Source organism: Bos taurus, chromosome 28 (assembly GCF_002263795.3).
Source record: "Bos taurus isolate L1 Dominette 01449 registration number 42190680 breed Hereford chromosome 28, ARS-UCD2.0, whole genome shotgun sequence".
Lineage (NCBI taxonomy): Eukaryota > Metazoa > Chordata > Mammalia > Artiodactyla > Bovidae > Bos > Bos taurus.
The window spans coordinates 6083532-6096037 of NC_037355.1; the positions used below are offsets into that span (position 1 = coordinate 6083532).

The 12506-nt window shown below is 43.5% G+C and overlaps 1 protein-coding gene across 2 annotated transcripts in view; it reads right to left on the bottom strand.

Annotated features, from left to right (window-relative positions):
* The window catches only part of PCNX2 (pecanex 2), a 310678-nt gene that overhangs the window by 207348 nt on the left and 90824 nt on the right, over positions 1 to 12506 (bottom strand). For both annotated transcript variants that reach the window (XM_002698790.7, XM_005226237.5), the window contains 2 exons: positions 5897 to 6007; positions 4190 to 4281 (listed from right to left, as the gene is read on the bottom strand). In XM_002698790.7, coding sequence (XP_002698836.1) covers positions 4190 to 4281; positions 5897 to 6007 — 203 coding nt within the window. The remainder of the gene's footprint in view (positions 1 to 4189; positions 4282 to 5896; positions 6008 to 12506) is intronic.

Below are 12506 nucleotides of genomic sequence, written 5' to 3' on the forward strand. Positions count from 1 at the left end.
AGAAAACGAAGATCATGGCATCCGGTCCCATCACTTCATGGGAAATAGATGGGGAAACAGTGGAAACAGTGACAGACTTTATTTTTCTGGGCTCCAAAATCACTGCAGATGGTGACTGCAGCCATGAAATTAAAAGACGCTTACTCCTTGGAAGGAAAGTTATGACCAACCTAGATAGCATATTCAAAAGCAGAGACATTACTTTGCCAACAAAGTTTCGTCTATTCAAGGCTATGGTTTTTCCAGTGGTCATGTATGGATGTGAGAGTTGGACTGTGAAGAAGGCTGAGCGCCGAAGAATTGATGCTTTTGAACTGTGGTGTTGGAGAAGAGTCTTGAGAGTCCCTTGGACTGCAAGGAGATCCAACCAGTCCATTCTGAAGGAGATCAGCCCTGGGATTTCTTTGGAAGGAATGATGCTAAAGCTGAAACTCCAGTACTTTGGCCACCTGATGTGAAGAGCTGACTCATTGGAAAAGACTCTGATGCTGGGAGGGATTGGGGGCAAGAGGAGAAGGGGACAACAGAGGATGAGATGGCTGGATGGCATCACTGACTCGATGGACGTGAGTCTGAGTGAACTCCGGGAGTTGGTGCTGGACAGGGAGGCCTGGTGTGCTGCAATTCATGGGGTCGCAAAGAGTTGGACACGACTGAGCGACTGATCTGATCTGATCTGATTCTTAATCACAGTCCATTCTTTCTTCTCTAGTATATCCATTACACATTAGTTATACCTCTTGTAGTTGTCCCAAAGCTCTTGGATATTCTGGGGTTTTTTCAGTCTTCTTCCTCTCTGCTTTTCCATTTTGAAAGTTTCTATTGACGTATCCTTAACTCAGAGATTCTTTCCAAGGTCATGTCCAATCTACTTATAAGCCCACCAAGGGCATTCTTCGTTTCTGTTAGAGTGCTTTTAATCACCAGCATTTCTTCTTGGTTCTTTCTTGGAATTTCCACCTCTCTGCTTACACTGTGTGTCTGTTCTTGCTTGCAGTCCACTTTATACATCGGCACCTTTAGCATGCTAATCATGCTGCTGCTGCTGCTGCTGCTGCTAAGTCACTTCAGTCGTGTCCGACTCTGTGCGACCCCATAGATGGCAGCCCAACAGGCTCCCCCGTCCCTGGGATTCTCCAGGCAAGAATACTGGAGTGGGTTGCCATTTCCTTCTCCAATGCATGAAAGTGAAAGTGAAGTCGCTCAGTCATGTCTGACTCTTAGCGACCCTCTGGACTGCAGCCTACCAGGCTCCTCCATCCATGGGATTTTCCAGGCAAGAGTACTGGAGTGGGGTGCCATTGCCTTCTCCAAGAATGCTAATCATAGTTGCTTTAAATTCCCTGTCTGATAATTCCAATATCCTTGTCATATCTAGGTCTGGTTCCAATGCTTGATATTTCTCTTCAAACTGTGTGTTTTGCTTTTCAGTATGCCTTGTAATTTTTTTTCTTGGTAGCCAAACATGTAAGACATAAAAGGAAGTATGGTAAACAGACTTTTAGTAATAGGTATTAATGTGTGAGGGTAGGGAAACTCTACAGTCCAGTGATTAGTTCCGTATTTTGGTGACCCTGCGCCTCTAGACAGTAAGCTTCACAAGTGCTTCTGAGTCCCATCCCTACCTTAGGTGAAATAGAATGGAAAGAATGGACTGGGCTGGAATTGGGTATTTCCCTTTCCCCACATGGAAGGCTGGAGCCAAACTGGAGTTTGGCATTGCCCTTCCTCCAGGTCCATTCAGCTCTGGAAAAATCCCAGTACTTTAGGCTACAGTAAAATCTTAAGGCAGGCTTGGTTAAGAAGAACAGAATACTCTGCTATATTTCAAAATTGTTACTCTTCCCCCTCCACCTACTGAAAGCAGGAGGATTCTTCTCCAATTATTCACTGTTGAGCTCAAGGGGGTGCAACTCACAAGAGTGTGGGGCTTTCTAACAACTGGATTCACTTGGGGTTATTAACTCTCAGACTTGTCTACACTGAGCCTTCAGCAATTTGTAAGCCACAGTTCAGGTTTTCCTCCTCTTGGTACTGGTTCTTACAGAGGTTTCTGTTCCTGGGCTCCTGCTGCAGTAAGTTTTGGTTCTCTGTATTTACCTGTCTATCTCTCCAATTTTGGAGGCAGGAATTGATCAAAACTTACATTTATCAAAACTTGTGCTCAGCTGTGTCTAACTCTCTGTGACTCCATGAACTGTAGCCTGCCAAGCTCCTCTGTCCATGGAATTTTCCAGGCAAAAATACTGGAGCTGGTTGCCATTTCCTTCTCCAGGGGATCTTCCAGATCCAGGGATCAAACCTGAATCTCCTGAGTCTCCTGCATTGGCAGGTGGATTCTTTACCACTGTGCCACCTGGAAAACTCTTTATCAAAACTTATCAAATTATGTATATTAAAAATATGGGTTCTACAGCATACAAATTATATCTCAATGAACCAGAATTTCGAAAAATTAATGAAAATTAAATGTATAAGCAAACAAAGACTGGAACATAACAGAACAAACTATAAAGGGTCCTGCAGAGAAAAGCTTGTGATCCCCAAATTTTATAGGCAGTTATTTTACCAAAGAGCAGTAGAAAGAGGTTTTCAGAAAATACCTTAGTAATTTTGCTGAATGGAATACCTGGGTCCTATGATAGAATAAAGAAATGTAGGTTCTTTCAAAAGAAAGAACCCAGAAACACTGATTAATTATATAATTGTTGTTCTATGTGACAAATATATATGTGATGACAAACAGATCCACCAGAAGTATAAAGGTGAAGGCAAACAGATCCACCAAAAGCTGTATGCTACCCTCATTGTATTGGGAAAAGGAGCCCTCTCCTCTTCCTTTTTTTAATGTAAAAGAAGATAATCATATGAAAAGGAAGGAAAGAGTGAAGGAGGGAATTATGCCATTGATTATCCCAGAGAAATTCAACTGTGATGCATTGGAAGATGACATTACTGAATTCCTCTCTTCCACAAAGAGGAATAAACAGTTATATTGCTGCCACTGATACTGATGAGTTTAATATGATTTTAAATTAAAATTTTTTTCAAAAGTCAGTTAACAAATGCCATATACTATCTATTTAAAGCCCTTTGGAACATATATCATTTACTCTTTTGCATTTAATTTTTATTTTATCAAAGACGTACTTGTGGTGTAACACATTAAAGGCAGAGTGTCCATAAAGTCAAGAAATAAGTATACTATCAATCAATCTCTTTTTTACTGATTGAAGAGGGCCCTGAATGTGTTATGTTTCAGACTTCACGGACCCTCTGCAGCTCTGCATGTAGCAGTGAGCAGCAGTGGTCCTCAGCCCACATCAGCCATCTCTTTGTTCTAATTCTTGCTGCCTGAAGGCAGTGACTTTCAGCTGTTTCTTCTTCACCTATTTGCCTCCATATTTCCAAATAACATGCTTGTTTTGTTATTTCTTGACTTTTTTCAACTTCAGATATTATTTGCTGACTTTCTAACATGCAAGACAAGATTAAGACCTCTGCAAAGTCAAATAGGCACACACACACACACACACACATACACTTCATCTCCCCCTATTCTGCTATTATAGTTGCAACTGTTATTCAGACTGTCATAAATACAACATATTATTCACAGCTGAGCCATGCACTGACCATATATTTCTTTTCTGATACCACTTGTTCTTTTCCAAAAGTTACTATCTTGTGTTTTTTTTAATCTTCCTAGGTTTCCCTTGCTGCCAGCCTGGGTTTTAACTTTCTCCATCTGAATAAATCTATGGTCCTTCTGTTTTCTGGATTCTAAAATTTTTTGCTATCATATCCATTCCTGTTCTCTGTCCATAAAGCTTTATGCAATTGTATCCTTTTACCGTCTTCTGAGTGGTATTTCAGACGGAAGCATCAGTAAGAAAGTGGGGGCCTGTCAACTGCCATGTTAAGCCAAAGCCCCTCCCAGTGTCAGTAACTGACTGGGCCAGGCAGACACCTGCAAGAGCGGGGGGGTTCAGACCAGGTGGGCTTTGTGGTCAGTAGCAAATCAGGTATCTTAATGCACCTTCTAGATCACTGAGGCCTCATCCTCCAGGCCCTGTTACTCCTGATGTGCTCAGATCCCATTCCTCTGGTAACTGGAGGAGAGGTTTGTTTACTTAAAATACGGTTAATTCAATGGATGTGAGAAGAAGGCCCATGGCCTTGCACCTACCTTCACGGCACTGAAGCAGAACACGTGCAGCAGGGCCGCGGCGGACGCACTCCGGGCCACACTGTAAGCAGCTGACGGCAACCCCGAAACGGCTGGAACACAAACAACAAGAGTTCCCTGCTGGACGGCAGGTCTCACAGTCCACACATACGGCAGAAAGTGAAGCTGGTAACGTTCAAATGCAAAATGTCTGCCCCAGGGGCAAAGAATCAATCCACAGGGCAGCCACAAAGCACTGGGTGACGCTTACCACAAGAAAGACACTGACCTTTAACTGAACACTCAGCAAGACCACAGTTAGAAAGAACTTTTGATGACTTTTAGAAGACTGTGAACCAGTCATTGTGGAGGTGGGGAGACCTTGTTGCTTACAGTTGGAAGCTCCTGGCCCAGGAAAGATCAGGGATGTGATTTCAGTAGAAGAAAGGAGAGAGAGAGACAGACAAATATGGAGATGGAAATTAGACACAGATAGGGATAGATAGATAGATAGATAGATGATGGATGAATAGATAGATGAGAGACAGATGAAAGACAGATGATAGATGGATGAATAAATAAACAGATGAATAGATGTATAGATAGATGGGTGGATGAATGATAGCTAGGTAGATGAATAGACAGATACATAGATATTAATAGATGAATAGATGACAGATGGATAGATGAAAGATAGACAATAGATGGATACATACATAGATATATAGAGATGGATGAATAGATAGCTAGATAGTTTAATAGATAGATGGATAAATGAATGGATAGATAAACAGAACAAGCCAGCACTCCTGTGTATGTAGATGTGTGTATATGTGTGTGTGCATGTATACAAGGAGGAAGTAGCAGTAACAGATCACCCGCTACACTCTAATGCTTTATGTACATGACTTCATGAAATCCTCACAGCAACCCCATGAGATCACTGTGTTAGTTTCCATTCAGATAGGAGTAAGCTTTAAAGGTGAGAAATCCGGGTAATGTCTCCAAGTAAGCATTGGTGAAGCTTCACCCACCTTGATCAGAAAGTAAGGAACACACCAAATGAAAGGGCACAGGTCACCTGTCTGTACAGGCCTGCACACGACACACACTCACAGTGTCACACCCACATCTCCCAAACTAACTCATTCAGGCACATGCTCAAATGCACATGCTCACATGCTAACCTCCACTCACATTCACACACATTAACACATACAGCTTTTCCAACGAAGAATTAGAGGGTCCCTAAACCAAGCCCAAGCTTCCTTGGGCTCAGATGGTAAAGAATCTTCCTGTGATGCAGAAGACCTGGGTTTGATCTCTGGGTCCGGAAGATACCCCGGAGAAGGAAATGGTAACCCACTCCAATATTCTTGCCTGGAGAATCCCATGGACAGAGGAGCCTAGTCAGCCATATTCCATGGGGTTGCAAGGAATTGGACACGATGGAGCAACTCACAGTTTCAGTTTTAAACCAAATCCAAAGCTCATAGAATTCTACGCGTCCCCATTTTCTGCTTGTGTCAAGCCAGGTGGGCCACTTTCAGTCTGGCCAGATGAATCTAGAAGGACCCACAATCAATCTAACCAACCCAAGCTGAAGTCCTTTAAGGGTGAAGACAAAGGAAACCTAATTGTCCAGGTTTCATTCCATGCCTGAGGCTATTTAGCCCTTATCTGAACTTGAGACTTTTTTACAGAAAGAACAGAATGTAAAAGACTTACCAGAACCTCCAAAAAACAGCATGTCAATTTGCTCCAAAAGATAAATGCAGAAAGTGTTGATCTGCGGGAAGAGTCCAAGGAGGGAGATTGCAGGGAAGCAATAGAGAAATACTGAAAGCGAACAGACAAAATTGACAGTGAGCACGCAGGAACAAGGGCCCAGGTTCCATCACAATCCCACCTCCCTCCCACCTTTCAGCCTAATCCACCCCACGCAGGTCCTGGAGACACTATGGCCTCTTCTCCCCCAGCCACTGACAGAGGCTGAGGCCGAACCAAACACAGGCCTTGGAAGTAACAGAAGGGGCTGCTGAAGGAGAGGCCAGCAGGCTGGCCCACGACTAAGCGGACACTTGCGGATGGTAGGTAGAGAGTAGACTGGCCTTTAGTTTGCAAGGACTGACTTGAACTTGGGGGAGATGAGACAGGAGAAAGAGGACCAGGAAAATGACAGGAACGTGCAAAACCCAAGGCCAGTCATTAGGGGATCCCTTCCTGCAAGACTACTGGCTTTGTCACTTCAAGGGCTTGAGCTGTTGTGTCTTCTCTGTTCTCACTGCAAACTCAGAGCTCAGTCAGAACCCACAGAGGAGCAAGGGAAGGTAAGGTGGCAGTTAACCAAGAAACGCCATCACCATGATGCTACGACACTGAAGGACCTGCTTCTCAGGTGCAGCAGGTCACCGGGAGGTGAAGGGGGCCCTGCCTGAGAAGAGGAAGACTGCTGGCTCCCAAACGGTCACAGCGCAACTGGATGAAACATACACGTTACGGGCTTCCCTGGGGGCTCAGATGGTACAGAATCTGCCCGCAGCGTGGGAGACCTGGGTTCCATCCCTGGGTCAGGAAGACTCCCTGGAGAAGGGAATGGTAACACACTCCAGTATTCTTGCCTGGAGAATCCCATGGACAGAGGAGCCTAGTGGGCTACAGTTCACGGGGTTGCAAAGAGTCAGAAACGACTGAGCGACTAACTCCTTCTACACATTATAATTCAAAATCTCACAGAGATCATTAGTTCGGGGAAACAACATATAGTCAAGCTGCATTTTATAGCAACTTAGCCCTCATTCTCTCTTTCTCAATTCTATTTTTTCAGTTAGGTTTCATAGAAACACAGAAACTCCCATTAGTGCTGGTACAATACATCTACCTTTCTGTCTCAGTTTATTGGGTGGAAAGTCAATGAAGTTTAATACTGGTAAACCTTAGTAAAACTAGGGAAATTTGATTTGAAATCTAAGACGCCTAAACATGGAACTATGTCCAAACCCCATACATAAACCACAGTGAACAGTGCACGCAGGAAGGATGGGGACCGTGTTTCAGCTATTTCTGAAGAACCAGAAATGCAAAACTTTCCACAGTGAAATCGTAGGGATGAGAGTATTTGTGTGTCCCATTATGTGGAAAATAGTGGGTTAACGCCACTATAATAATATGGGATAAACCCCACTACAACAATACCAAAAAAACTGTTCTAACATTGTGTGGAGGTAAAATTTTACGCAACAAATATGGCTATGACAAACAAGCCTTTGCTTGGGATTGGAGCCATATTTTGACATACATGGTGATTTTGTTGTAATGTTTTCTGTCACAAGATTTTAACTATATTGTGAAAATCTAGAGATCTGTGAGTAACATGCTTCTCAATCAAAGTTGGCAATAACAAGGGGTAGTGGTAGGGATGGATTTGGAGTTTGGGGTTAGCAGATGCAAATTATTATATATAGGATGGATAATGGCCAACAAAGGTTCATATGGTTAAAGCTCTGGGTTTTCCAGTAGTCATACACAGATGTGAGCTGTGTGTGACTTACCATAAAGAAAGCTGAGTGCCAAAGAACTGATGCTTTTGAATTGTAGTGATGGAAAAGACTCTTGAGAATCCCCTGGACAACAAGGAGAAACCAGTCAATCCTAAAGAAAATCAACCCTGAATATTCATTGGAAGGACTGATGCTGAAGCTGAAGCTCCAATACTCTGACCACCGTAAGTGAAGAGCCGACTCACTGGGAAAGACTCTGGTACTGGGAAAGAAGACTGAGGGCAGAAGGAGAAGGGGACAACAGAGGGTGAGATGGTTGGATAGCATCACTGACACAATGGACATGAGTCTGAGAAAACTCCAGGAGATGGTGAAGGACAGGAAGCGTGGACTGCTACAGTCCATGGGGTCACAAAGAGTAAGACACAACTTAGTGACTAAACAACAACAACCAAACAACCAGGCCCTACTGTATAGCACAAGGAACCATATTCAATATTCTGTGATAATAGATATCCACTAGTATGGATGTGAGAGTTGGACTATGAAGAAAGCTGAGTGCTGAAGAATTGATGCTTTTGAACTGTGGTGTTGGAGAAGACTCTTGAGAGTCCCTTGGACTGCAAGGAGATCCAACCAGTCCATTCTGAAAGAGATCAGCCCTGGGATTTCTTTGGAAGGAATGATGCTAAAGCTGAAACTCCAGTACTTTGGCCACCTCATGCAAAGAGTTGACTCATTGGAAAAGACTCTGATGCTGGGAGGGATTGGGGGCAGGAGGAGAAAGGGATGACAGAGGATGAGATGGCTGGATGGCATCACTGACTTGATGGACGTGAGTCTGAGTGAACTCCGGGAGTTGGTGATGGACAGGGAGGCCTGGCGTGCTGCAAATCATGGGGTCACAAAGAGTCGGACACGACTGAGCGACTGAACTGAACTGAACTGAGTCATAACCACATACAACAATTTGTTTTCTCAGTTTTTATATGAAAGGAAAGATAGAAGAAATAAAGAGAAAGTTAATGGTAGGACATACAGTTTTGAGCATCAAAATGTTAACTTATCTAATTTCAAGAAAACCGACTAGTTTTTCTTAACTTCAGGATTCAAAACCCATCAGTGAAGATTAGATGGTTTGTTGCATTCTTCATGACCAGGATAGGCACAGAGAAAGGGCGCAATGAGATTTCATTACTTCAAAAACCATACCAAGAATGAAGAACTACAGGGAAAAATTTTTGGCTGTGAAATAATACAATAATGGCAGCCAAATACTGGAAACGCGGGTAGACAAGTATTTTCTACGAGAATACATTAGGCTGGGACCCTCTGGTGGTGCAGTGGCTGAGACTCCATGTTCCCAACGCAGGGGGCTGGGGTTCCATCTCTGGTCAAGGAACTTGATCTCACAGGCTGCAAGCAAGAATTTGCATGCCACAACTAAGACCCAGCATAGCCAAATAAATACATAATAAATAGAATAAATATTAACAAAAGAAATACATTAGGCAATAACACCCAAACTAATAAAGTGGAAAGAAGTGGAACACGATGAAGGATGGCAGGAGGAAAATAAAATGATACAAGATACCAGAAGTTCTAACCGATGATGCTCTGGCCACACCTGTGGAGTAGGAGCAGAAGGACACAGCAGAGGAAGGAGAGCAGACGACGGGGAGCCCAGGATTTAGGTCATCCCCAGGCGGAAGTAGAGAAGGAAGTGTCTCGTCTTTAAAGTCAGAGTGGAAGAGGTGAATGAAAACGCCGCCCAAACCTCGTGGCATTAGTAGGACGACTGGAAAATTCCACCTGAAGTTGCTGAAATGAATTTGTCTTTTTTCCCAGAAGTGAAAAATAAACAAATTCCTGTGTTTGTTGGCAATTTTCCCTGTGAACAAAGATTTTTTTCTTAGTGTACTGCTGGGAGGGTGTGTAATTTTCTCTCATATCCTGCCTACTCCTCATGTTCCCTAATAATTACCATAAATGCAGAAACTTCTGGTACAGTGCCATTTCTTTTCAAGCACAGGGTATAAATAAAAATATTGGAACTTGCTCCTTTCTTATGTTAAATGTGAAGAATAATATTCATTACTATATTTGCAGGCTGGTGTGGGGGGAGGTGGGCAGAATTAAAATAACATGGAAATAAAACCAAGGAAAAGACCCTGATGCTGGGAAAGATTGAGGGCAAGAGGAGAAGCAGGTGACAGAGGCTGAGATGGCTGGATGGCATCACCCACTCAGTGGACCTGAGTTTGAACAAACTCTGGGAGATAGTGAAGGACAGGAAAGCCTGGCGTGCTGCAGTCCATGGGGTCGCAGAGTTGGACACGACTGAGCGACTGAACAGCAACAACATGAACTCGGTATGACTGCAAACCCTGTGTGTCTCCTACACGTCATATCTGTGTTTTAGCAAATGGTCCTGTCATGGATTACTGGGGCCAAGAGACAAGTCTTTACACAAGACATGAAAATGTGCATCTCAGTGTGCAGGTGAGAGTGGATCCATCTCAGTCACTGGTTACAAAACCTCCATTATCTCCAAGGGTTACATCATTGAAGCTGCATTAGTGTAGGTAGCAGGTGATGGTCCTAAAGACTAAAATAAAATGTCAAACTCTCAAGTCTGAAAAGGACCCATTCAGTACATGGAACCCTTCTGTAAGTGATGCTGTCTCATCTTGCCCGAGTTCTTCTAGTTACTACTTCCAGAACTAATTATCACAGCTCCTCCAACAGAACATAAAACCTCTCCCGTTCCAATCTGGCAGCCTTTTAACCACCTGCAGCCACCGTGTGTGCCCCCAGGACCCAAGCATTTTCTCTCTTGGCTGGACAGCCCTATTCCCTTGCCCCATGTGAAGACCCCATGAAGCCCATGTGGCCACACTTCTTAGAGCACACTCTGGCATTGTTACTGCTCTTCTTGAAATACAGTACTAGAGACTGCAGACCTCTTGGCGTTCTCATCCAAAGGATGATTACAAAGCCAGTCACACTCATAGGCTTTTGTTGAAGTTACCCAAACGCAAAGTAATAAAAATTTCAGCCCAGAGGTCAGCAAAGGAAATGAGCACTAGAAAGGTCTTTCACCTTACTCATGGAGGAAAAAAGAAAGACTTTCTCCTTATAATGAAAGAGAAGTGATATTCTGAACATGAAAAGATCATAAAAGAGAAATACATTATGTAAGAATATCACTCTGAAGGTTTCTATTTCCTGAATTCACCCCTCAGCCTACAAAACCAACTAGTCCCACCACTGACTTTGTCTTTCTTCTTGTGTCAGTTTCATTCTCCAGGTTCCTTATCTCTTGGAAGGTTCCTTATCTCTCCACTGTCTGGTAGGTGGACTACAGCTCACTGCAAGACTGGTGAAGTGGTTTGGTGTAGAGCTGTTCCTTATCACTGCACTTTCTCCTCCTCCTATTGTTCTGATGTTCTCTTCTCACGTCCCCTGTGGCAGAGCTTCTCCAACCTGCCCAATGGCCACTAAACTCACCTCCTACCCCTGGCTCACTTCCAACCCCTTCTGCCCTGGGAGGCAGAATAAGGCAGCAGACATTACATCTTCTTCTCTTCCTGCTCCTCTTCCTCTGCCGCCTCTCTATGCTCTGGTAGGTTGGTGGTCTGAGCAGAAACCAAGAGCGGCAATGGGGAACAGAGATATTACCCAGAAAGCACAACTCCAGGCACTATTTCACACACTCCAGCCTCAGTTAGAAGAGGACCTCTTTCTCAGCATGAAGAGCACACGAGCATCTTCGGGCCCACACTCAGTTTCTATTTTTCTCCTGTCCTTTCTTTAGATGCTCCTTGTTGAATGGGTTAAATTGCGCCCTTCCAAAAGATGTCAGAGTCCTAACCCCAAGGACCTGTGAACGGGACTTTATGTGGAGATGTGGGTCTTTGCAGATTACCATTACGATGAGATCATTAGAATGGGCTTTAATCTAACGTGACTGAAATCCTTATAAACGGGAAATTCGGATACAAAGACAGATACACACAAAAAGGGACGATGAATAATGTGAAGAGATACAAGGACGAGAGGGCCACTGACAGGCCGAGGAGAGAGCCTGGAGAATATCTTCCCCTTGTGCTCTCAGAGATGTTAGACCTCTGGCCTCCAGAACGAGTAGACACACACTTCTGTTGTTCTGAGCCACCCATCTGTGGTACTTTTGTCAGGACATTAAAACTCTCCCTTTTCTTCCTAATAACCTTTTGTTTTCCCTGAAGCTTTTTCCTTCTCTTCTTGCTAACTCTGAACCTAACAATGTCAGCAGCTATAAACTACTCAGATCCCTTGGTAGCTGAGGGACAGAAGGTGACAGGGTGACAAAGAAGAATAAATGACTCTGAACTTCTTTTCCCTCATAAAGTCAGAAACTTTGTACAAACCTCTCTTTCTGTCTAAATGTGTCCCACAATCTATTCCTGTTTGGTACAAACTAGTAACATCTACCACCTTCATTCGACAGGTGTTGCCCCTGTTCTATGTCTCCACTTTTCTTGACCCTGGAACTCATTAAGTCGACATGCTGGATTATTTACCACTATTCTCCTCTCCTGTTGACAAGCAGACAAAATATGTATTAATGGGGAGTTTTAATGAGAAAAAAAGGGAATTCCAGTGAAAAAGATAAAAAATGCCATGTTCCCTGCCCCATCTCCACTCCCTAATGACACTGATTTGAAGATAAATAAAATCTGAATGTACATAGCTAATAGTCAATTCTAGAACCAGGGTTACTGCTAAAAGTAAAATCTTAGACTTTGACCAATTACATTAAGGTCTTACTTTCTGAGCTTTAATAACATTCAATT